This window comes from Bos mutus, chromosome 6 (genome assembly GCF_027580195.1).
Source record: "Bos mutus isolate GX-2022 chromosome 6, NWIPB_WYAK_1.1, whole genome shotgun sequence".
Lineage (NCBI taxonomy): Eukaryota > Metazoa > Chordata > Mammalia > Artiodactyla > Bovidae > Bos > Bos mutus.
Genome location: NC_091622.1, coordinates 11,925,623 through 11,952,615, shown reverse-complemented (window position 1 = coordinate 11,952,615; position 26,993 = coordinate 11,925,623). Strand labels below are relative to the sequence as shown.

The 26,993-nt window shown below is 37.3% G+C and overlaps 1 protein-coding gene across 7 annotated transcripts in view; it reads right to left on the bottom strand.

Annotated features, from left to right (window-relative positions):
* Nucleotides 1–26,993, bottom strand: part of CAMK2D (calcium/calmodulin dependent protein kinase II delta) — a 307,719-nt gene that overhangs the window by 188,506 nt on the left and 92,220 nt on the right. For all 7 annotated transcript variants that reach the window (XM_070371950.1, XM_070371954.1, XM_070371952.1 and 4 more), the window contains exon 3: nucleotides 16,734–16,793. In XM_070371950.1, coding sequence (XP_070228051.1) covers nucleotides 16,734–16,793 — 60 coding nt within the window. The remainder of the gene's footprint in view (nucleotides 1–16,733; nucleotides 16,794–26,993) is intronic.

Genomic DNA, 26,993 nt, shown 5'->3' with positions numbered 1-26,993 from the left:
AACTACAACTAAGCATACAGTATAGTGCTAAGTGTGAAGGAGAAAAAGGAAAGCAAAGAAGGCAGGAAAGAGTGTGTGGTGGGCATGTGGGGAGGAGGCTACCCTTTTACACAGAGCTGTTGGGAAGGCTTCCTCATGAGGTGATGGTTGACTAGAGGTCTGAGAGAAGCAGCCTGCAGGATTTCTGGGGGGCTAGTGGAGGCAGCATCCTTAGAAGGAACACAGGGCACAAGTGAGGAACCAAGAAGCCCAGAGCGGGTGGAGCAGACCAGCCCAGGGGTTGGGCAACAAGTGGAGCTGAGCCAAGATGAGGAAGGGAAAGCGGCTGGTGATCCCTGTGCAGAGGCTCAGGCCATCGAGGGGGCTGTAGGGCTTGTCCCCTGAGAAGCTGCTGAGCAGTTTCTGAGCAGAGGACAGAGGTGGTCAGACCCACAGCAGACAACGTAATCCTGGTAAAATTCACTATTGAAACATGAAAATGTTCCCAAATTAAAAACAACTCACTGCAACACAACATTCCGTTCATTTAGTCTCAAAAAAAATAAATCAATAACATTTTCCAGTTTACGGGAAGACCTCAGGAGAGAGTTACATTTTTTTCGGTTTTATTGGGAGATGCTTTGCAACTGTTACATCATAGCAATGCATCACTGATTCAGATTAAATGGGAACAGGACCTGTCAAAATTAGTTAGAAGGCAGAATTATTCTATTTTATTTAAACAAATTTCATTGCCCTTTGGTATGTGAAGTAAGGAATCAGGTTTGCCAAGGTTGCCTAATAAAACTTGTTTTAATGAGCAGATTTTTAAAGGACTGCAATTAGCATATGTCAGCACCAGTCTCTGGTACGTTGGCTGCTGCTTACATTGCAATTTCTAGGCTTCACTTTAATTAGATACTTCTGAATTGTTTCAACAGCAGTTTATTCTCTTCACTAGATGCAGACCGAAAATCTTACATTATTCATTTTCTTAACAAATTCTTTGGGGGGGATTAATAATCTAAAAGTACAAATAGGCATAAATAAATGTGAGATTAGCTTAGTTCCTGTCTAGGAGTTTATTTCTCAAATCAACTGGGTGGTAATTCTCCTTTTCACAGGCTGAAGCCCCATCTCAAAATGCATGCTTTATTACGATGGGAGTTGAGGTGGAGAGAACTGTGCAAATCCTTTTATGTGAATTACAAGATCATTAAGAATAACATAAAAGTTACGTTTAAGAGTAAAAGGAAATTTCTTCGAAATAATTTTTTTGTTTTATTATGAAATCTATGGTTCAGAGGTCCATATTTAGGTTTTATTGATCTCTGTAAATACTCCAAACTATATGAAAATTTTGACGTCAATATGTTATTTTGTGAAGAGAATCTATAACCTATAGAAATTTATCCAAAGGCGGTTCAAGATCCAAAAGTGGTAAGAACCACTGTTCTAAATGACTCACAATGAAGACAAAATTATTTCACTAGAGAATTATATTTCTTTTTAATCTCCATTTATCTGATTCTTGGAGGGTATTGACATATAGTTTTCACTTTGTTTTAAATAAAAAACATTTCATTATACAAATACCCTTCTTTTAAAAAAAAAAACTTAGAAAAAACAAAATCTTAATCGGTATTTCATCTTATTTACAGTTGACATTTAAACTAGTTCTTTTTCTACTTTGTTGTTAAAATGAAATATTTTAGAAACTTTTGCGTGCAGGATATTCTGTGCAAGTACCATTGCCTACTTGTCCTTCATTTAAGGGGACACATTGATTAATCTTTTTTAATGTAGGAAATTACAAGTATCCAGAGTTACAGCTAGTCTGGCTATTTGTCTTATTGTTAATGTTGTCACTCTTCCTTTAAACTGAGTCTTCCAATCTACTCAATTTCATTTTAAAAATATTAAATTTTTAAATATTTATTTTTAATTGATTGAAGATTGATATACAATATTGGTTCGATTTCTGTCATACATTAATATCAATGAACCATAGGAAAATATGTCCCCACCCTCTTGAATCTCCCCCCCAACCTCCCGCCTTTTCCCACCCCTCTAGGTTATTTCAGAGCCCCAGTCATAGTTCCCTGAGTCATACAGCAAATTTCCATTAGCTATGTATTAACATTTTAGACCACATAATCCATTATCGTGAGGGGCTGTCTTTTGAACTGTGGGATATTTAGCAGCATTTGTGACTTCTACTCAATTGATGCCATATGGGCACCCTCAACTGTGACAACCAAAACACATACTGCTAAATAGATCCAGGAGAAGGAGAGAGAGAAGGGGACAAAATCACCCCAGGCTGACAATCAGTGATTTTAAATCACTGATTCTTTGGCTTTCTGAGGGGAAAAAGGCCTTGTTTTATTTCTCTTGTCCATATTATGAATGGGTTATTAGAAAGTGATCAGGAGATGTAATTTGAAAGGAAGATTTGGATAAAGAACATCAAAAGAAAAGATCACTGAAATAATCTACACATATAAGAATGACATATGTTTTGAAAACCACGTTTTGTCAGAGTTCTTTTAGAAAGTTCCTAACAAAGAAATTTAAATATATAATTGGAATTACCAGCTTCTAAGTGAGAAATTGTTTGGGAAATGGCAATTGGCTAAAGAAAAAAATACCATCTTCAATATTGTAACTTCAGTACAGCTCCAATAAGTTTAAGCCTGTTAATAAAACATAGTCTTGGTAGTTACAAGAGTGAATTGATGTAAGTCTACCTAAAATCAACACATTTGAGCTATTATTGCTAAAAATGAAGTCAATATTACTTTCTTGTATATTTCTAAATAAGTTGTCCCCATATATAATTTCCTTTTATTTATCTAGGAAATTTAGTTATTTTATATAAACATTTTCTTAAAGCACATTGAGAATAAAGATAGTCGCTGTTAAAACTCTTTTGAAAAGAAGTTTTTCATGCCCTTTACAAGTAGGGATTTATCATCATCTGCCTTTGGCCTCTTCATAATCCTCATACCACTGAGTGTGTTTATCCACTCTCACTATCCCCTACATGAGTGTTCATGCTAAGTTGCTTCAGTTGTGTCTGACTCTTTGCAAACCTATGGACTGTAGCCTGCCAGGCTCCTTTGTCCACGGGATTCTCCATGCAAGAATACTGAGTGGGTTGCCATTTCCTTCTCCAGAGGATCTTCCCAATCCAGGGATCAAATCCGCATCTCTTATGTCTCCTGCACTGGCAGGAAGGTTCTTTACCGCTAGCGCCACCTGGAAAGCCTATCCCCTATATGTTCAGTTCAGTACATGTAGGCAAAGTCGTGTCCGACTTTCTGTGACCCCATGGACTATAGCCCGCCAGGCTCCTCTGTCCATGGAATTCTCCAGGCAAGAATACTGGAGTGGGCTGCCATTCCTTACATGTAAATGTCTCCAAATACGTATTCACATTTTCTAGAGCCCTCTGTCATGTCTCACGTGTAAGTCAGATAAGATATATCCAAATTAAAATAATTAAAGTCCTGAGTCAATAAAAGATACATGTTTGGCTGAGGCTTGAGGGACTAGTGAGAAATGAGCCTCGTTGAGAGACATGGGAGAAAGAACATCCTAGAAATGCTGAACCACACAGTTAAGTGACAGAGCGGACAGAAACTATCTTCCTTGTTCAGAAGACACTTTGAGAACACCTGACTGGTTTGACTTCCTCCATAAAAACAAAAGACCCCAAACCAAAAGTCTAGCTATAGTCATGCACTGGTCCAGGAGGGACGGTCATAATCACTGTCAATCACTTCCATCCTGAAGAGGAATGCCCAAGTGGTGAGAGGCTTACACTTTCTGGCAAAAAGGGATCAGGTTTTAGGTGGTGTTGTGTGCTCTTTCTAGTTTCCTTTTTTTTTTTTTTTGGCCCATGGTCCCCCAAAGGAGATACTTTCCAACCTTTAAAAAAATGATTTCATGTTCTCAAATTCAACTAAATTTCTAATCTCTCCCAACTTTCTTTTCCTGCTTTGTTCCCTAACTAGATACCTCTACCATGGTTCAGGAACTCATCATGTCTTATACATAAATTAATTCAAAAGACTCTTAAATGCTTTTCAACACATTTCTCCTGACACTAAACAATTATGTTTATTATTGCCAAATTTGTCTTTCGGGGAAAACTGAGATAATCATGTGTGTCGACTAAATAAATCTTTAATTATTTCCTATTTTCTATAGATTAGTGATCAAATTCCCTGGCATAGAAAGTCAAGACTCTCCATTATTACTCCCAATCAATCTTTACAACCAACACACAAGATACACTCTAATCATTCCAGAGTTTCTATCATTCCTCAAGTGTGATAAGAACACCTATATCTGATCTTTCCCTTTGATGTCCTTTCTGTAATGTTATTGGAGTCCGATCCCTACTTCTTTATGGCAAAATTCTGTTCATTACCCAACGTATTTCAGTTAAACGTTTTAGCTTATTCCTTAGTGTTCTCATGGCCCTTAGTAATTGCTTCATTATAGTACATAACCACATTTTATTTTAATTGCATACATCACTATCTGCCCTCCTAAACTGTAAATTTCTTGTGGTTAAGGACTAGGTCTCAGTCATCTCTGTTGCCTTTCAGTATTTTAAGTGCCAAATTAAATCAGTATCTTTAAATAATATTTTTAAAGGTAAATATTTTCAGAGCTAATCAAAGTACAAAAACACTGTTCCACCACTTTGATTTTAAAGAGCTTTGCTTTTAATACAAAATAGATCAACAAAGCATTGTTTTATTTATTCATTTTCACAAATAATCTAACCCAAAGTCATTTGAATATGCAAAACCACTGATACTCAAGGGAATCATAATTATGACTCTCTCTACAGGGGAACTGTTTACATAAGATTCCCCGTTAAATATCGGAAAGTAAAATTATTCATTTTCAGAACAGAATGAATGAAAGACAAGATTTTCTATACATCAAAATAACGGACTCACAAATTACTGCTATCCTCTTTGGAGATTAATTTTTTAGGCTACAGAAATTTTTCTTATTCTAAGCATTTTGTTAAAACTCACACGATATACTTGTTACTGAAAACTTTTAACAGTGAACTACTGAATTTCAATAGTGTGAATGAAATCCTATCAAAAGATTTGTGTCATTTCATAGACAGCATACTGTAAATAACCACTGAAATACAAAATATGAAAAAATATTTTAAGAATTGAAGTCATATTACTTACTGTATGTATCTATTTCCTTTCCTTCAACACAGTCCATTAGCTTTTTAAACTAAATAATCAACAAAATTAACATATCAAAGAATAATCTGACACAATCATCACTCCAGGGCAAGTTAATCAAAGCTGGGGTTGTTTTTGTTAAGCAGATGAACTACAAACCAAAGTCAAAAAGCAAACACCTCTACCTTTGAGCATTTGTAAAGAAAACCAATCCCTATTTTCAAACTTAAGGAGAATGAGATTACAGCATTACCAAAGTGACAACTTTTTTTTTTTTAAACCAAACTAAACCACAGCAAGCATTATAAAATGGTAGAAATAACTGTTAAACTTGAACTCTAAACTGCACTTTCAAAAGTTATCTTAAAACTAAATTACTATTGCTGAATATAGTCTATTAAAATAAGTTATAAGCATTGGCTTTTTAAAACACATGTCCACTTGAGGATTCATCTGATCTTAGAATCCATCATCCTGTAAATGTCCTGTTCTAATTCATTTTTTACAACTTAAAGAATAGTTTTTTAAAGTTTGTTTTGTCCTGTTACACATCACCTTAACTACCACTGCTAGTTTGTTAACTTTCATTGTTTACTGACAGATATTTATAGTAAAAGGTTGTCTGGCACAGCAAGCAAATTATTAATACAGGATCAAAAATGACCATTAAAATTTTTTTCACCAAGATATAAAAAATTACTGTCAGTAAAATCAAAGCAAGAGAGTTCCAGAAAATCATCTATTTCTGCTTTATTGACTATGCCAAAGCCTTTGACTATGTGCATCACATAAACTGTGGAAAATTATGAAAGAGATGGGAATACCAGACCACCTGACCTGCCTCTGCAGAAACCTATATGCAGGTCAGAAGCAACAGTTAGAACTGGACATGGAACAACAGACTGGTTCCAAACAGGAAAAGGGGTATGTCAAGGCTGTATATTGTCACCCTGCTTATTTAACTTATATGCAAAGTACATCATGAGAAATGCTGGGCTGGAAGAAGCACAAGCTGGAATCCAGATTGCCGGGAGAAATATCAATCACCTCAGATATGCAGATGACACCACCCTTATGGCAGAAAGTGAAGAGGAACTCAAAAGCCTCTTGATGAAAGTGAAAGAGGAGAGTGAAAAAGTTGGCTTAAAGCTCAACATTCAGAAAACGAAGATCATGGCATCTGGTCCCATCACTTCATGGCAAATAGATGGGGAAACAGTGGAAACAGTGTCAGACTTTATTTCTCTGGGCTCCAAAATCACTGTAGATGGTGATTGCAGCCATGAAATTAAAAGACACTTACTCCTTGGAAGGAAAGTTATGACCAACCTAGATAGCATATTCAAAAGCAGAGACATTACTTTGCCAACAAAGGTCCGTCTAGTCAAGGCTATGGTTTTTCCAGTGGCCATGTATGGATGTGAGAGTTGGACTGTGAAGAAAGCTGAGCGCCGAAGAATTGATGCTTTTGAACTGTGGTGTTGGAGAAGACTCTCGAGAGTCCCTTGGACTGCAAGGAGATCCAACCAGTCCATTCTGAAGGAGATCAGCCCTGGGATTTCTTTGGAAGGAATGTTGCGAAAGCTGAAACTCCAGTACTTTGGCCACCTCATGCGAAGAGTTGACTCATTGGAAAAGACTCTGATGCTGGGAGGGATTGGGGGCAGGAGGAGAAGGGGACGACAGAGGATGAGATGGCTGGATGATATCACCAACTCGACACATGAGTCTGAGTAAACTCTGGGAGTTGGTGACGGACAGGGAGTCCTGGCGTGCTGCGATTCATGGGGTCGCAAAGAGTTGGACATGACTGAGCGACTGAACTGAAAATCAAATTATTTCCATAATATCTGTATCTGCTATGAGTGTTTCAATAATCTCATGATGATATTTCCCCTCTGGGGTTAGAAATAAAGATAAATAGTAAAATTACACAATATCTCTAGGAAAAGGTCTTAGTCTACTGTTATTTTAATGAATCTTCACAAAACTTGGAGCTTCTTTTCTCTACTTATTAAACAACAGTTTGAGTGATCCAAAGTTAGAGCATGGACTGTGAGAGTATCAGTGGCATCTACAGGCTTGAATTCCAGCTTGACTGCTTACAGCTGTATGACTTTGGTAAACTGTGTAATCTCTTTGGGTTTTAGATTCCTGGTCTGTAAAATGGAGATAAGAAGGGCATGTGTTTGTACTGTGGATTAAAAGACCATGAGCATGGAGAGTGCTCAGACCAGTGCCTGATAGCACAGCCAACAGTTCTGTTAGTAACTCTGGTGACAGAGTTTACTGGAATGTTTCTTTTCATTCGGCCCATCTTCAAATCTTAAAAGAATAGCTTTCTATACCTAAATTTATTTTTATTATCGAAGCTATCAGAAGACAGGGAGTACAGCACTGATTTTTAAGTGATTAAAAGATTCCTGAGCTCTTTTCATGGCTTCCTGACTACTGTTCTTGCCTGTGGTGAGGGCAGAGAGAGGAGATGATTCCAACCAACTCAAGTCCCAGGAAAACAAACAAAGAAAAAGGTGCAAGTAATACTTGGAATTATTTTTCTTTCAAGTTTTAGCTTGGGGTCTAATTCTGAGCCTGAGAAACTAACACAAACTTCCAGTACTCTGTTAGGGGACTCTGACCCAAAACTAGGGAAAATGGGACAAGGAGGAGACAGAATAGGTTTAGAAGAAAAATCAGGAGATATGTTCCGGTAAACAATATGCATTGACAGATCAACGTGTACTACCCAGTAAGTCTCAATCACAAATTGTCCTTCGTTTGTAACAGGACCGTTTTCTCTATCATTTCATACACAATCCAGCTACTTCTGGTGTAACTCAGGAGCTGGCTTTTTCATTTGATGGATGGGAAAAATAACTTACATAGGAACCAATAACAAATGGACTCAGATCCAAACTCACTAATTAAAAGAGAATCTAAAATATTATCTTGAATCTAGAGTTTTTACACCAGTATTTTATCTTTCTACTAAATAAGATGTTTACTCTTAAAGATTATGAATTTAACTTTCAACCAAAAATTATAAAGTGTATATTACTGGCCATATTAAATAAACAAAAAGGAAGGAAGGAAGGAAAGGAGGCAAGGAGGGAGGAAAAGCTAATAGATAATGAGTATTTTTGAAAATATTTATTTGGTGGGAGAAAAAAAAGTTTGTGCTACATTTGTTAGAAGAGGATAATCAATTCTGCAGACAGCAAGACGTTCTAAAAAGTAACTTAGCCTTCACACCAAATAATCAAGCAAAAGAAGTGAGATCTAATCAAATAAAAGGTGAAGATAAACCAAGAGTACTTTGGTTTTTATTATTGAACAGTGTTAAATTACCTTTTATCTGTTGGACAGTTACTGGAGAAAGTTGGTTAACAATAAAAATGATATATTCTTGAGTAACTGCAAACATGAATATTAGGCCTAACTGCCAATAGTGAAGGAGGTCATAGAGAAAAACTACTTAAGTATTATGTGCTTGGAACATTGTTGAATTTCTCACAACACTGAAAAAAACTTTTGACTGTCATTCACAAAAACATTTATTTTGTCTTCTCAGCACACCAATTCAACGTTTACTTACATGAGCTGTTCTTCCCCATGTGACTTTTTAAAGGGTTCAAAACCAAAATCTTGTAGCAATAGCCATGTAAGGCAATCTAATCATCTGCTAACTACTGGGAATGTCTAAGATTAGTATTTGCTGGGACCTCCCTAGTGGTCCCGTGGCTAAGACTCCAAGCTCCCAATACAGGGGGCTGGGGTTAGACCCCTGATCAGGGAACCAGATCCCACATATAGACCAGACCTGGCACAGACAAATCAGTAAATATTTTTAAAAAGATTAATATTTACTGAATTTAAGCTTATACGAAATGTGATTGGATTGGTTTCTTATAAATTCTAGAAACCTGAAAGAGGAAAGGTAAAATTTTGTTAGAAACATAAGAACATGAGACTATTAATTTTATCTTGTACAAATTAGAAGGATGCTAGTTGACCCAACAACTTTTTGAAAAGACTAGGGAGATCTAAAAATGAGGTTAACATATTACTTTTACAGCATGACACCATACCTCCAAGATCAAGTAAAAGAAGAGACAGTACATGCACAATGAGGTCCTAAGCACGTTGTACATTTATCATCTCTTTGGAGATCTGTGAGGGACCTTGGGCATATTTCCCTACTAAAACTTCCACTCTCTATCTGTAGACTCTATATTGGGCTTAAATAATTCCTAAGGACTCTTCCAGTTTTACATTTTAGGAAAAGGAAATTATACATACCCTCGATGCCATAAATCATCACTCACAGGCATGGGAAAACTGCTTATATAGAAAGAAATGTCTATATATATTCTTTAATTTCTACCTGTCATTGAATGTAATTTCATGTATTGTTATATATGTCAAATTACAAAACTCGTTCAATCAGAGTATCTTTCTGATTCATACCCGGGCAAATATATAAGGTATAACTTATATTCACCAAAACTTACTGAATTTTCTTTTCTTGTATTAGTATTGGTAGTTTTTAAACTTAAAGTTTACCCTATATGAGGGGAAGACTTATTTGAACCAAAAACATCATCAAAATTCTCCTAGAAAGGAAAACACAAATAACAATGACTTTTCAAGCATATTGCTACAAATCAGGTTCCTAAACACCAATACCTCTGTATATAGAGGGTATGATCAATTTAAGTTTGTCAATGTCATTAAAGAACTGTGACTTTGGATTAAGTCATATAGATTTAGAAAATGTTAGTTTCATTAATGGTTGAAAAAAATAAGACTTTGTACTGATAACCTATGAGAGCTCTTTCACTGCAATATTGATTCTGATTATGTATAATATGTATATTATACATAATATGATATATATATACAGACAGTTTATATCATACAAATAATACACAACAGATTTTGAAATATATTTTCCCACTATTGAGAACATATACCTCTCAGGAAGAAATTACTAAATATTAAGAAATGATTGTATAATATCACTTAATTATGAAATCTAAAAGATAAAACCAGTGAATACAACAAGACAGAAACAGACTCAGACACAGACAAACGCGTGGTCACAGTGTGGGGTGAGGGGGGTGACAGCAACAGGGTTTCAAGAGGTGCAAACTACTCTGTATAAAGCAAACAGGCTGCAATGATATACTGTACAACACAGGGAATACAGCCAATATTTCATAATAACGATAAAGGGAATATAACCTTGAAAAAGTGAATCACTATGTTGTACACCTAAAACAATATGGTAAACTAACTATACCTCAATTAAAAAATAAAATGATTAATTAGGTAGTTTCTGGTAAGTGATGCTCCATAATAATTTTTTCAGTTGTTTATCTACATTAAATAGCTTCCAAAGTTTATTAACTCCTCACCAAAATGACAAGATGCCTTATTTAATTCTAATAATTCTCAGAAGGAAATAAAAAGATCAAAATCTTCTCTTCTTTATAATGAAAACAGCTAGAAGTTAGTGAGCAGACAGAACGTGCTTTGGCAGTTCACAGAGCAGATCAGCACAGAAGTAGAATAAAGCGGGGTCCACAAGTCTATAGAGTTTTCCATTAATACTACATCTTTAATTTTCTATTGCACTTTATAATGACATATCAGTGACTGTGTTTATGTGTTCTAGGGTCGTGGCTATGAGAGACAGTAAAAAGGACGTAATCATGAAGAGATTATGATCTCAGGAAGGTTAACTCATTGTAGGTGGGGTCCCAGGGCTCTAACACAGACTAGACTTGAAAAGGCCACATATCCCTTCCATTGACTCTCCGGCTACTGGGCTTCGCTAAGCCTCGTCAGTAAAGGCTCCCCTTAAAAGGTGATGCTGATCCTCTACAAACAGAAATGTTCCTTCCAACTTTCAAAAACTTGTCTTGCACTTTCCAACATCTACAAAAAGGGTAAATTCAAGTCCTTAGAGAATGGGATAACCCAGTAACAAAATCTTGTCATACCACTAACTACAAAGTTGTCTCAAATACTGATCTCCTCGGAAATAAAGGATTGTAAGTAGGCATTTTCTCACTGAGGGCATCAAATTTATCAGCTCTTGATATTTTCTCTTTTCTTTCCCTAGTCCAGTTCTTTTCAGATTCGTATACCTGAATTTAATGAGTATATTGCTTCTCTTCCTAGTTTTTCCTTACTGTTTTTAATTATTTGGGCTTCACTACAGGTTTCAATAAATTTCTCAGTAATAATGCTGATCAAAGATCAAGCACAAAAGCAATGGAAATACAGAATCACTTTGAGAACGATTTAGCTATTACCTTAAGTATCAATATTTTATTTCACTACCTTAGTGGCATTTTCCCCTGGTTTAGTAAATACGTTGACAAGTAGCTCAAACTATCTGGCTTACCACAAATCTTTTCATACCTCAAGAGAAAATAAGCCATTTTATTCAAATAAGAGATGAACAATCAAAAACAAGCTAATTAACAGAAGCATGAGGTCAGACCATCTCTCCAAATTTCATCAACGCTGTGGTGCCAGTTTAGAGTTAGCCATCAATATAATCCTTCCAGTTTGTTCAAACAAACTGACGCGCTGCTTCAAGGTCAGAGAAACAATGGGGCTACTGAGGAAACTGCCTCTACTTTCAAATTAGTGGCGTCAAAGCATGCATGGGGCTTTCCAGAGACCACACGGCACACACAGAGAAGGGCGCCACGCTGGAGCTATTGCAATTCTTACCCAAGACAATGGAGCCAAGGGCACTAGGGTGATAAAAACGGGATTTTGGTGAACTGGAGGAGCACTATTATTTCTGACTCTGCTTAGGTGACTACAACCCGTTTCACACACCACAGACAGAGCAAATCGGTCTGTGATTTGATCCTCTCACTTGGCTTCCCATTGCACTTAGAATAAAACCCAAACCCTCTAACCTGGTTTAAAAGTCCTCCCACCAGGTACTACTATTCTTCTGACTCATCTAAGGGCACCTCTCGTTCCCCCAGCACAGGGCACACGCTGGAGCCTGACACCCCGCCCAACAAGAGAAGCTCCTCTGCTCACAGTCCTTACTCTCTGAGCTTTTCCATGACGGCTTCTTCCCGTCATGGAGCTATAACTTTAAATGTGACCTCCGCATACATACTGTGCCAGACAAGCCACTCTAAAGTAATGACAGAGACTCTTTCCTCGACCCAGGTTTAGGCTCATCTGAGAGCTGGACTATGAAGAAGGCTGAGCGCCGAAGAATTGATACTTTTGAACCTTGGTGTTGGAGAAGACTCTTGAGAGTCCCTTGGACTGCAAGGAGATCCAATTAGTCCATTCTAAAGGAGATCAGTCCTGGGTGTTATTTGGAAGGAGTGATGCTAAAGCTGAAATTCCAGTACTTTGGCCACCTCATGCAAAGAGCTGACTCATTGGAAAAGACTCTGATGCTGGGAGGGATTGGGGACAGGAGGAGAAGGGGACAACAGAGAATGAGATGGCTGGATGGCATCACCGACTCGATGGACATGAGTTTGAGTGAACTCCAGGAGTTGGTGATGGACAGTGAGGCCTGGCGTGCTGCAATTCATGGGGTCTCAAAGAGTCGGACACGACTGAGCGAGTGAACTGAACTGAAGCCCTCTTTTCAACTAGGTCATTTACTTTGAGGTCCTGTTCTCAAACTAACTGAGTGAGTTTTAGCAAAGAATCCCGGGAAGTCATCCTCCCACCTTTGGTATTTGCTTACCCTTGAAATCTGATCAAGTTCTTCACCATCTATCCTTGATATCTAAGTCCTCAGTCTGCCTTTAATAAGAATTTTGTTATTCTAGGCCACTTTAGCAAGAATCCCCCCTACTTTTGATAGCTCTTCTTAATAACTTTCCACTCACTGACCCCTCATTTTACTCCTTGGCCATAAAATCTCCAGTTGTCTTTGCTAAAATCAGAATTTAGCTCAGCTTTTTCTTCTACTGCAGTAATACTGAATCAAATCTGTCTACTGACTTTAACTGTGTGTGCTGTGTCTCTCTTTGACAGTAGCCACCCAATGCCCTGGTATCAAATTACCCTAATTGAATTCTCTGCAGAGAACCAGTTCCCATGACATTATTCCCAAGGTTTATTTGTTTACGGCCTTTCTCCTTCCATGAGGTTCCAAGCCTGGGGAAAAGCAGGGATATTATCTTTCTTGATCACTGCTTAATTACCAGTATGTTAAGCCTAGAACATGGGCTGGTGATAGCTTCCCACTCAATAAACTTTGTTGACAATTAAAAATTATATTTTCATGGTTTGTCTAAAGGGGAATGAAATGTATACAAGAGAATGCTGGAAATTAGCATACACAGAAGATGCATTATAAAAAGGCAGACATGAACAAATATTAAAAAGTTGTTCTCACTGGTTTCTTCTTCCTATATAATTGTTTTCCAAATTATCTACTAAATGTGTGTATTACTTTGAAAATCAAAAAAACATGAAAAAAAAAAAAACTGCTGAAGAAAAAGTGGTTTAGTGAATGACCACTTTTAGTTGGTTTAATATGTTTCTTTGGGAGCAACATTTCAGTTGCTGTAAATCCTCAGATTATCGATTCTGGGCCAAGAGAAAGACACACAAAAATAAAAATGCACCAAGCCAATTTTCACAGGGGAAAAAATCATCAGAAATAGTATTTCCGTCCTTGAAGTTCAAAAAACCTGACAGATTTAAGAAAACCAAGCAAATAATAGAACAGAGGAAGTAGAGGAGGATAAGAATCTCATATTCTTTAGATACCAGATTATCTATTTCAAGGAAATCAAGACCAAATGCTATGACTTTCCTGGTAGTTCAGTGGCTAAGACTCCATGCTCCCAAGGCCGGGGGCCTGGGTTCAAGCCAGATTCCATATGCTGCAGCTGAAGAGATCCCATATACGCAATGAAGAATGGAGATCCTGCATACAGCCACTAAGACCCAGCACAACCAAAGAAATACATGAACACATTAGAAAAAGAAAAGGCCAAACGCTGTCTTTCCTTCCAGAACGAGTAGCAAGTAAGCAAGAGATCCCTGTGAAGCTGTTAACGACCTCAACAGGACCACCTGCCAGTCCAACAGCAGGTGTCCACGGTAGCAACTATCTACGGGGCACACCTTTGCCTGTGGTGCCTGACCATTTTATATTACTGTTGTTCTTGTTGTTTCACCATTTGTCATTACAAGAGTAAATGCACCATTGTCACATTACATAGCATGGAGCTCCATCAATTAAGATAAAATAAAAACGAACGACTCATCCTCGTTTCTCCAATCAGGGGAAAAAAAGCTTTGGTGGAGTCCACGGAGCAAGTGCCTGCCTCAGGGCCTGTTTGCAAAGGCAGTTTGTTCCCTCTGCCTGTAGAGCTTTCTTTTCCCAGAGAGTCTCTTCCCGCAGACTTGCCTCCTTCTGTTTCTTAGGTTTTCAATCAAATTTCATTCTTAATAAGTCATCCTGATCAGTCCTTTAAAATGTAATTCCCCATCATACCCAATTTCTTTTCCCCTGCTTTCTCTCCCAGTAATTAACACAGCCTAACGTCCGCCATGTGTGGTCTGTCTACCCCAGCAATGCAAGCTCCACAAGGGGAGGAATATTAGACTGCTGTATTCTCACTATATTCTCAAAATATTAATTTGTTGAGTAAATGAATGATATGAGTGAATTTGCTACTCTATAATAATTTTGAGATCATGTCTTAGAAGTTTAATATATCTATGATTTATACGCTAAAGTACAGGATTACTAGAAATCTCTCTTGTGGTTAGAAACGGGTCTGAAAGTTCAAAAGACCTGAGAGAGAGAAGAAAACCTCAAGTGCAGCGACCAAGGACACTGGCTGCCACGGACCCTTGAGAAAACGCTATTTTGTGTCCGAGTGTGTTGACGGCGCGATGTCACAAGACTTTAGAACTTTCCCCAGTATATAGCTTCCCCTTTTTTGGTAAGGCTATTCTGTACGGGAGTCAAAATGAAAATCATTCTTGTTTTACTTTGGGTTTCTTTGGTTCATCTTTGGTCTGCTAAAGGAAATGGAGGCAACTACTTTCATTATCTACAGAAGTTGAGTTTCATAGAAGAATCCCTATTAAAAACAAATAAGCAAAAACAACTTTCCTTCATATGAATAACAAGTTCAGTAAACTACGATTTCATTTACCTTAAACCTGAGTGAGAAAAACAGTCTTTGAACTATAATCAGTTTGTACTGTATAAGTCCTCTTTAGTCAATATTATGAGCTGAATTGTGTCTCTCCAAAATTCATGTTGAAGTCCCAACTCCCAGTTCCCCAGAATGGGAGGATATTTGGAGCTAGGGTCTTTAAAAAAGTAATTGAGGTTTTAGGAGGGACCTTAATCCAATGTGATCAGTGCCCTTAAAGAAGAAATTAAAGTAGAGACATTATACAGAAGGAAGATCATGTAAAAACATAAGATGACAGCCACCAAGAAGTCAAGGAGGCACGTCTCAGAAGAATCCATGCCTCCCCACACCTTGTTCTCAGACTTTTTGTTTCCAGAATTGTGACAAAAGATATTTCTCTAAGTTACCCAGTCTGTGGAACTTGGTGTTATGACAGTCCTAGCAAAATAATCCATCCAGTTAAGAAATGCCATAGACTTTTATTAGGGTAAAATACTTAGAATAAGGCATATTCACATTTCAGAAGTTGTTTTGTTCTCTGTAACCAGAAGGCTCTTATTAGACAGCCACTAATTTGTTAATGCTTCAGATTTACTTGTGTCTATTTACTCAAGAACCTAAGAAGTACCTACAAAAATGAACGATACTAAAAACTTCAAGGAAGGAACAGAGCCAGAATGGCTTTATACATAAAAATAGAGAAACTTAGATCTTGTCAATGAATGACTTTGTTATTTTTACTGCACTGCGGCTCCCTCTTCCCCTTCTCCCACATCAGAAACGTTTTGGCTGACAGTAAAACCAACAGAGTGGGGCAGTAACATTTTTCAAAAATAATCAAAACTATTGTCACAGAATGTGGCATTTTCTTTTCCTTTCCTTTGTTTCTTTCCTCTATTTCTCTTACATTCAATTATTTTTCGATTTTGAACATTATCATGTTATTATATTCATGAGGGATAATATTCTAAAATAATTATACTAGTTTCTAGAATAGAATCAATGATTACAAAGTAAACATTTTACAGGAGAGGTGAAAAGTAGCTTAGCTGACTAACATAATGGCTTAAGTTCTGTCTCTCCATAAAGTAGCAGCAGCTGAAGAATCGTTAAAGATACATAAAAGCACTATTCAACTAAAATACCTTATATTACTTCTAACGTGCTGGTAAGAAAGAACTGCTACCTCTTGAAAAACTTTCAAAAACTCTGAAGAATCAAATGTAACCAATATCAAAAGTTAGGAACCTATTAATTAATAATTAAAAATAATATTCTAGTTTATGAAATATCTTAAGTTGTGTAAAATTATGTTATGTAAAATTTTAATATTTAAAACATGCTGAAAACATTTCCTTACCAATATTGGGGTGCTTCAAAAGACGGCAGATTCTAGCTTCCTTTTTCAGTTTCTGATGATCTATTAAAAAAAAAAACAGAAAATAAATTACATTTCACCAAAAGATGAAGCAATGATAAACAACATATTAAAATGACATAAAGACTTTATATTTATTTATATTTTGGTTTCTTTTTTTAAGTCATTTGAGTTAGGAATTAGGTAAACACAATAGTTTAATAATCTAAATATTTTTATTGGTTTGAAGTTTGATTGCAGTATAGAACAGTGTTGAATTTAGATTTGAGCTGGGGAAAACAGTAAAAATGGCACAAAACAATAACATTCTTTCTTATCATTACCCTATGTATATACTGTTACAACAACTTAAGCCAATATGGACATACACATTCAAACAAAAGATATCTATCTAGCAATCAGAATGCCAATGGAACCAGTGCTAAACAGGGTTAGTAACAGTTTATTCCTGACAACAAAGTGTTTCCTGTCCAGACATACTTTCTATCAACTACTCCACAGAATTTCTGGTTCAGCTTCCTAGGCATACGATACTTTTCCATGTATCATGGACTCTCCAAACACCAAACTGCTTGCTCGTCTCCACCCTTCTCTGTATCCCTAAGCATTTCTTTGAAGGGGCACAGAGATGACTGTAAACTTGCATTTTAAAAACTATCTGATACTCTTCTTTGGTTTCTTTATAGTAGTTCATATGCACATAATTATAACCAAAATCACTAGCCAAAGCACAAAATAAGTAACAGACAGAGAAGCAAAAACATAGCAGAAACACACACTGCCAGTAAGAATAGTATTGTAGAGTGGTCCTTATTGAAAGACCGGATTTAAACCTTACAACAGCCCTCTAAGACAGGCAATCTTATTATCCCTACTTTACAAGTACAAAAACTAAGGCAGAGAAAGTGTAAGACCATAAAATGAGTTACTGGCATCTACCAATCTGCTCTCACTAAGTAGGGCCACAAGACAGCCTCGAGAGACTGAGGGGCATCCACCTAACCACCCACACAGCTTATGCCACTGTCCTCACGCTCTGGTCTCAGAACCCCTTCACACTCTTAAATTATCTGGGAACCCCCCAACAAAGCTTTTGATTATGTGGATTAGATCTATTAATGCTTATTAGCAATAAAACTGAGACAAACTTTAAACAGGTATTTATAAATTCACTTAATATAATAATGAACCCATTATATTAACATAAGTGACTGCATTTAATTTTTAAACATTTATTAGGAAATAACTGAAACTTACAGAAAACTCAAGGACCAAGAATAGTTCCCCCAAATCCTAGGTACTGTTTATTCAGATATATTATTAACATCTTACCCATTTTTTGTACACAATTTTACATGCCCTCCATGTATATGGTCATGTGTATCTACACATATTTACCTAATTGACACATGTATATACAAATATATACGAATGTTTATAAAAAAATGAACCATTTAAAGGTAAGTTAATAAACATTAAGGTCCTTTACCCCTAAAATTTCAGTGTGCATTACCAAGAATTGTGAATATTCTCTTACAATCATAGTATGTTATCAACTTCCACAAATTTAACAATAAGACAATAATTTACCATTCACACTCCCACTTTGTCAATTTAACCCAAGGATGTCCCTTATAGCATTTTTCTCCTTTTAATGCAAGATCCAGTCTAGGGTCAAATATGTCATTTAGGTGTCACTTCTCTTTAGCTCCTTTATCTGGAATATTTCCGCAGTTTCCCTTTATCTTTTGTGACCTGACATTTCTGAAGAATACCATCATGTCTATTTTTTAAAGAGAATATTTCTCATTTTGGTTGTTTGGTTTTGTCAAATGATCGCTCATGATTTGATTAAGGCTATGTGTTCTCAGCTAGAACATTATCCTTCTCAGGCTCTCACATCTGGATGTGCACACTGTCCAACCACTCCTCAAAAGTAATGATAACCAGATCAAGGTGCTGCTGAATTTCTTTAATTATCTTTTTAATTTTCTTTTGTAACTAACAAGTATGTGGGAAGACATTTTAAGATCATGAAAACATCTTGCTCTTCATAAAAATTTCCCTCTATATTTAGCATTCAGTGATAACTCTTGCCTGAACCAATCTTTAATTTGATGTGCTTTTGGGATCAATAGGCGCTTAAGTGCTGATTTTCTACACCAGCATATACAAATGAACACAAAATGTTAAACTAGATTTTGAAGACACATCTAACACCATGTTAAATACTGTAGAAGTAATACACATAAAGCATATGGAAAGCATATGCTTATAGGAATTATAATTTTTGTAATGGAGACAGGAAAATGAAACACATATGCTAAACTATGTGAGCTATATATCATCTGATACACCTACAATTATGTGAAAATGAAGAAGGAGGTAGCAAAAGACCTTTATGGACAATAAGTGAGTGGTATCAAATTTTAGCTGTAGAGATAAACATAGAATTTTATATAGCCTATTCTTATGGGCTGATTGTGTCCCTGTAAAATTCCTATGTTGAACTCCTAACCTCTAGTACCTCAGAATGGGACTGTATTTGGAGACGCTGTTTTTAAAGGGAATAATTAAGTTAAAATGAGGTAATTAAGGGTGGACCCTAATGCAATATGACTGGTGTCCTTAAAGGAAAATGAGTTTAGGACACGGACGTGCCAAGAGGGAAGACCACGTGAAGTCACAGGGAGAAGATGGACATCTACAAATCACAGAGAGGCTTCAGAAGAGACCAACCCTGCCAATTCCTTGGTCTTGGATTTCTAGCCTCCATAATTTGAGTAAATAAATTTCTATCATTCAGACTTAGACTGTGGTACTTTGTTATGGCAGCCTCTAGCTAACTAATAGAAGTATTAGCTTTCCATCACTATAAAACAAAGTACTACAAACTTAGAAGCTTAAAACAATACATATTTTTAATCTTGCATTTTCTGTGTACCCAGAACATGGGCATATTTTAAGTGAGCCCTCTGTTTTAGGGTTTCTCACAAGATGCCATGAAGGTATCAGCTAGGGTTGGGGTACCATCGAGAATCTTGACTGGGCAGGATCTGCTTCTAAGCCCATAGCCGGGGGTAGTATTTAGTTCCCCAAGAGCTGCTGAGCTGAGGGTCTCAGCTTCCTAGCTGGCCACTGACTGGAGGCTGCCCTCGCTTCCTTGCCACATGCCAACATGGCAACTTGCTTCATCAAAGCCACCAAAGGAAAGAAACTGCTAGCAAAAGGAAGTCCTTATCTCGTCTAGCCTAATCATGAAGTGACAACCACCACACTTGCCATGTGTGCTCGGTTAGAAGCAAGTCAGTAATAGAAAGCCCAGAGATAAATCCACGTACCTTATCTTTGACAAAGGAGGCAAGAATATACAATGGAGAAAAGACACTCTCTTTAACAAGTGGTGCTGGGCAAACTGGTCAACCACTTGTAAAAGAATGAAACTAGAACACTTTCTAACATCATACACAAAAATAAACTCAAAATGGATTAAAGATCTAAACGTAAGACCAGAAACTATAAAACTCCTAGAGGAAAACATAGGCAAACACTCTGACATAAATCACAGCAGAATCCTCTATGACCCATCTCCCAGAAAGGGAAATAAAAGCAAAAATAAACAAATCGGACCTAATTAAACTTGTCAGCTTTTGCACAATGAAGGAAACTATAAGCAAGGTTAAAAAGCAGCCTTCAGAATGGGAGAAAATAACAGCAAACGAAGCAACTGACAAATAATTAATCTCAAAAATATACAAGCACCTCCTGCAGCTCAATTCCAGAAAAATAAATGACCCAATCAAAAAATGAGCCAAAGAACTAAATAGACATTTCTCCAAAGAAGACATACAGATGGCTAACAAACACATGAAAAGATGCTCAACATCACTCATCAGAGAAACACAAATCAAAACCACAATGAGGTACCATTTCACGCCAGTCAGAATGGCTGCAATCCAAAAGTCTACAAGCAATCAATGCTGGAGAGGGTGTGGAGAAAGGGGAACCCTCTTACACTGTTGGTGGGAATGCAAACTAGTACAGCCACTATGGAGAACAATGTGGAGATTCCTTAAAAAACTGGAAATAGAGCTGCCATACGACCCAGCAATCCCACTGCTGGGCATACACACCAAGGAATCCAGAACTGAAAGACACACATGTACCCCAATGTTCATTGCAGCACTGTTTATAATAGCCAGGACATGGAAGCAACCTAGATGTCCATCAGCAGATGAATGGATAAGAAAGCTGTGGTACATATACACAATGGAGTATTACTCAGCCATTAAAATGAATACATTTGAATCAGTTTTAATGAGGTGGATGAAACTGGAGCCTATTATACAGAGTGAAGTAAGTCAGAAAGAATAACACCAATACAGTATACTAACACATATATATGGAATTAAAAAAAATGGTAACGATAACCCTGTATGCGAGACAGCAAAAGAGACACAGATGTATAGAACAGTCTTTTAGACTCTGTGGGAGAAGGTGAGGGTGGGATGATTTGAGAGGGTAGCATTGAAACGTGTATATTATCATATGTGAAACAGATCACCAGTCCAGGTTCAATGCATGATACATGGTGCTTGGGGCTGGTGCACTGGGATAGCCCACAGGGATGAGATGGGGGATGAGGTGGGAGGGGTTCAGGATGGGGAAACACATGTACACCCGTGGTGGATCCATGTCAATGTATGGCAAAACCATTACAATATTGTAAAGTAATTAGGCTCCAATTTAAAAAAAAAAAAAAAAAAGAAGCAAGTCACTAAGCTGGCCTACTTTTTAAGGGGAAATAGTTACACAAGAGCAGGAACAGCAGGAAGTAAGGTTGTCAAGGCCACCTTAGAGGCTGCGTGCCACCTCTGACTACGAGGACTGAGGTTTCATGAGTCTCTTTCTGCTACCCGCGTTCACTTACTTTTTCTTCCATACAATCACATAACTTAGTGATCTCCTATGAGTCGCAAGGCATTCTGCACGCTTTCGTTGGGAGATGTTGTGACATCTCAAACATGATGATTGAGCTAAAGTTTTCATTAAACGGAAATGTGTGTTGCCTGGTGTGCTCCACATTCAACATCAAGTTCGTGACTTTCAAGGGAGTAGGTAGGTGAGGAGGAGTCATTAAACACCTATTATTACCAAAAGCACACTTCTGTATTCATTCTGCTAAAGAGAAGAATTAGTTTTACATTTAACATTTCCTTTACTTCTCATTCAGGGGGCAACAATAATTATACACCCTACCTCATCCCCAGCAATTACAACTACAATGGTAAGAGGCAAAAACAGATCAAAAAAGGCAAGAAAGATATCCATAATACTACATATCACCATTTGAAGATTTTCTTTTATTATCCACACACCCTGCAGCTAGTGCAGAACCAGCTTCATTTATCATTTAATATTTATTAAAGTACTCAACCTATAATAGTTTGGCTTTATTCTTCTTTTGAAGCTCAAGTCCACAATATGAATAAACGTATAACCCTTCAGGCTGCAATCTTGTCAGGTGTGACAAGGTACATGATGTTAGCAATACATGGTTGAAGACCTATCACATAAAAATGCTGGAAGGAAAATATATCATTGTCTAGTTTAGACACAGAGTAAGTGGGGACTAGTATTACCCAGTACAGAGAACTCTAGATATTACAAAAGTTTCTGAGAATTTTGAGAAAATGTAGTTATTTATTCCCAGTTTTAAGGTACTTTTTAATACTTAAGCTTCAGATATTTTATTTCAAGTGAGGTCAAAAATTTGAATTTGGACCTAATGAAATACATCCTTCACTCCTGATTCAAATAAAATTTTAATCTTTATGCAAAATAACTGATCACAAGTGAACTTAAAGCGCTATCCTTGAATCACCTTCACAAAGCAACAGGAGTATTACTAAAGCTACATAGAGCAGCAACTTACTTATCTGGCAGCATCAGGGAATGAGTTTTCATCAGGAAGTAAATTTCAAAAGTAACTGTCCCACAAAAATGACAAAGTTTTAAAAGGTTAACCTCTTGATTGGGGAGGGGGGGGTTAGTCTTTTTTCTTACACTGAGGAGATACAATTTAATATCTTTGACACCAGAGGGTCACCATTTTAGCTTTAGTTATTATTCTGCTGTATTTAAGTGCCGTCCTCAGAGGCCTGCTGAGGTGTGAAAACCCACAGGAAGCTGCCCTGTATCCCTGTCTGCCCTGTCCCTCTGTGTGGAATCATGTTGCAGTATGGGCAATGCCAAAGGATGGTTTGGGCAGTGGCTTGAGCTCAGTCTCTAATCATCAGTCACTTACCACCTCCTTCCCCAAATGCACCCACCACCACACACAGGCACACACACGAACACACATACGAGTGTAAACCTACAGCCTAAGGAAGGCATGGATCTGCTACGCCCAAGAAGGTTTAACTCTTCCAGTTCCTTCTCCCTACAAACAGATCGTCACCCTTAAAATAATCTTATATGAAAATTAAGCAGGGGTCACCCCCGAAGCCCAGGAAAGTGGGAAGTTTAAAATCCAGCTCCATCCCTCTTTTCTGTTCTGCTGGCCTCCGGGACTCCCATCCTAAGCTGTGGCCTTCACTACTCCTGTCTCCTTGGCTCTTCCTTGGCCCTGAGCTCCAGTGGGAGACCAGTGCCTCAGATCTATCCATTTGAATCCTGCTTCTCTGGCTTCTGCACTACAACCAGCCCAACTTGATTCTCAACTTTTTTCACATTTGTTCAGTTTCTAAGAAACTACAGCCTCAAATAAGAGACTCTCCTATTCTCCTTGTAAAACCAAGCCTGACTGGTTCTCCACTCTCAGAAGGTAGATGAAACCTGTTATGTAAACTACTGTACAGTGTGCACTCCTGCGTCTGTTCATTACAGTTTCTCTGGTTCTTCACACTTTTTTTTTTTTTTTGCTGCTGCCATCTCTTATTGCTTTGAGTTTCTCCAGCAAGGATATAAAAATACAAAGCAATCACAAATAACCTGGCAGTAAGCACGTGAAGAGATCTTCTCTGAATAAAAGATGGACTCTAATATACAGATTCTGGAACTAGTTACGTGGTTACTTAGATAGAAGTCTTATTCCTGGAGGTTTTGGAATTACATTCTGAATACATTTTTCTTGTTAGAGAGATTACTTCTCGTTAAATGAGGCCTTCCTCTGGTAGAAAAATAAATTCTGTCCATTTAAGTAGGTCATATTTAAAACTGCATTGTAAGTTAAAAGGAACTATTTAAAGGTTCACTTCATTACAAAACCTGAGCATGATGTATATGGATTTGAAGCTGTCATATTCATTTAATAAAAGGATTTTTAAACTCATAATTAAACACTATACTTCCACATCACTCTTTTATTTTGGACTATTTTTAATCTGCACCATAAAACTGATTTTTTAAACTCTGCACTTGACCTAGATTCTTTCTGACATCAGGTATTGGTCACTCTCCATCAGTTCTGTGCCCACTAATATCCCAGAGGGAGAGGAAGATCTCAGGTTTTAGAGCAGAGCAGACAAGAGTTGCTCTCTGGTTCTTCCACTTACTATCAACTGGATGTCAAAGTTCCCAGACCTCTCAAAAAATTGTTTATCAAATGGGCATAAAATATCTAGCATCAGGTACAGCATCTGGAAAAAAAAGTAGGACATCAATAAATTATACCATCATTATTTAAAAAAAAAATCTGTCCAACTTTAAAAGAATTAGATTTCTAAAAGATACATGAAAAACTATACTAATTCCATCAAATATTATTCATTCTACATGTATTTTAATATAAAAATTGATTTTCCATAAAATCATATGATTATGTTATTCAGGCCATTGATAACTTAAATAGTGAGAGAACCACTGATATCAATGGTCAGACAGAGACAAAATCAATATGGTAAAATATGGACAAAAACTCATAGTTATTCAAATTCATGCTGTACTCTAAATAGCTCAAAATAAAGAATACAGTCAGTGGCATCACTGATTCTATGAACATGAGTTTGAGCAAACTCTGAGAGATGGTGAAGGACAGGGAAGCTTGGAATGTGCAGTTCATGGGGTCGCAAAGAGTAGGACATGACTGAGCAACTGAACAACAAAAAGAATAAAAGAAAATTTATTTGCATAAATGTAAAACTTTTAAACAAATTAACCAGTTACATATAAACTAATGATATTCTTTCATCCATTTCACACATCCAAAATAAATGCTGTTCTGATAAATAATTTATCATATATTATTATTTTAGAGGGAGTTGGTAGATGATATATTTCGCCTATTTGCTATATCTGTAAAGGAATAAATAGTGAAATCTGATACAACCATTCTAATGCTGCCCTCCAGGAGAAAAACTTCCCTTTTCCACCACAATAATGGTATTCATTCAGAGACATGACATTCTATCTGCTATGAAAATAATGCTTTAAACAAAATTATGCAAATGTAAGACCAAAAAAAAAAATCCCTATCTTATCAGGCTTCTGTTCAGCAGCATTTTAAATGAGAATGCAATGTTATAGACCTTTTAAAACTGCAAAGTAAACATTAACTTACACAAAATATTTTCATATAAATGTTTAATATCTGATTACACAGAATATCTACATAGCTACCAAAAATATAGTGAGGAGATGGGAACACTCCATTCAGACCTAACAGAAGTCTTAGGGGAGTCTCTTAGTAAGCCTCTCACTAGGTGTGGGTAACCAATCAGCTGAGGAATTTGAACTGAGCTGTTATCCCTTGGGACGGGAAGTGGGAGTGTAACTGTGTAGAACCCAGACACAGGGCTCTAAACAGGAGACTGTCGCTGGAGTGTGGATTTCCTGCAGATGATAAGGGGGTGGACAGGAAGCCCCGATGGCACCCTTAGAGCACTAAGTGGACTCAGCCAGCTCTCCTCCGAGGTCCACAAGCTCAGATGGCACTGCCGTCTCCCTCTCAAGGGGGTGCCCCTGCCTGCCTGTGTGTCCACGGTTCTGCTAAGACGGCAATATCACTCGCCGTGTGTTCTAGGGCATCGCTCTAGTACTGCGAGGATTGCCAGCAGTCCATCAGGAGAAGCAAACCAGAAGCCTAAGAAAAGAAGGGTGGTATCCAGAACAGGCAGATAGCCAGGAAAAGTCCCCACAGAAGGCAACGATCAGGACTCGTCCACAGAAGGAGAGCAAAATGTGCCAAGGTGACATTTAGGACACGAGGTGTCAGAGCTCATACACAACATATGGCTGCCTGTCAATGGTACCATTTTTAAACTATTATGTCCTAAGAGATTGTTAATATAAAAGACAAATCACTAGAGAAACAAGTTATGAGGGTACTATTCCATACATACAAAGAATTAAAGATATTTTCATGCATCTCTATATTAATTGTATACCAATAATTTAATCCATACAAGTTTTTTTTTTTAATATTCTAATTATACTCCTGGAAAGAGGCAATGAAATAAATTTTATATATCATTCTGCCCTCAGTTTCCACAGGTTGGTCTAGACCCCAGCACTCGCCCCAGGTATAATTTTACTTGTTTTGGAAGAAACTGCTGCACAATTCCAATTTCCTGTTTAGGAAATAGAGTTAAATCACTTGAGACGTGTTGCATTAAATCTTTCAGACTTACTACCTAGAGACTAAATGGACCCAGAAGGGAAACAAAGCGTATGCAATCCACACTGTACCATTTTTTTCCACTGGCCCAGATGATTTACAGGCAGATGCACAATAAAACAAGAGAGCATTTACATCATGGATGTGCTGTTCATTTTTAGCTTTTCTTATTGTGGTAAACATATTTTGCTGTCCTTAAATATGTTTTTTCAACATCCGTTGGATCACTGAAAAAGCAAGAGAATTCCAGAAAAACATCTATATATGCTTTATTCACTACGCCAAAGCCTTTGACTGTGCGGATCACAACAAACTGTGAAAAATTCTGAAAGAGATGGGAATACCAGACCACCTAACCTGCCTCCTGAGAAATCTGTAGGCAGGTCAAGAAGCAACAGTTAGAACGGGACATGGAACAACAGACTGGTTCAATATCGGGAAAGAAGTACGTCAAGTCTGTATATTGTCACCCTGCCTATTTAACTTATATACAGAGTTCAGTTCAGTCGCTCAGTCATGTCCGACTCTTTGCGACCCCATGGACTGCAGCATGCCAGGCCTCCCTGTCTATCACCAACTCCCGGAGTTTACTCAAACTCATGTCCATTGAGTCGGTGATGCTATCC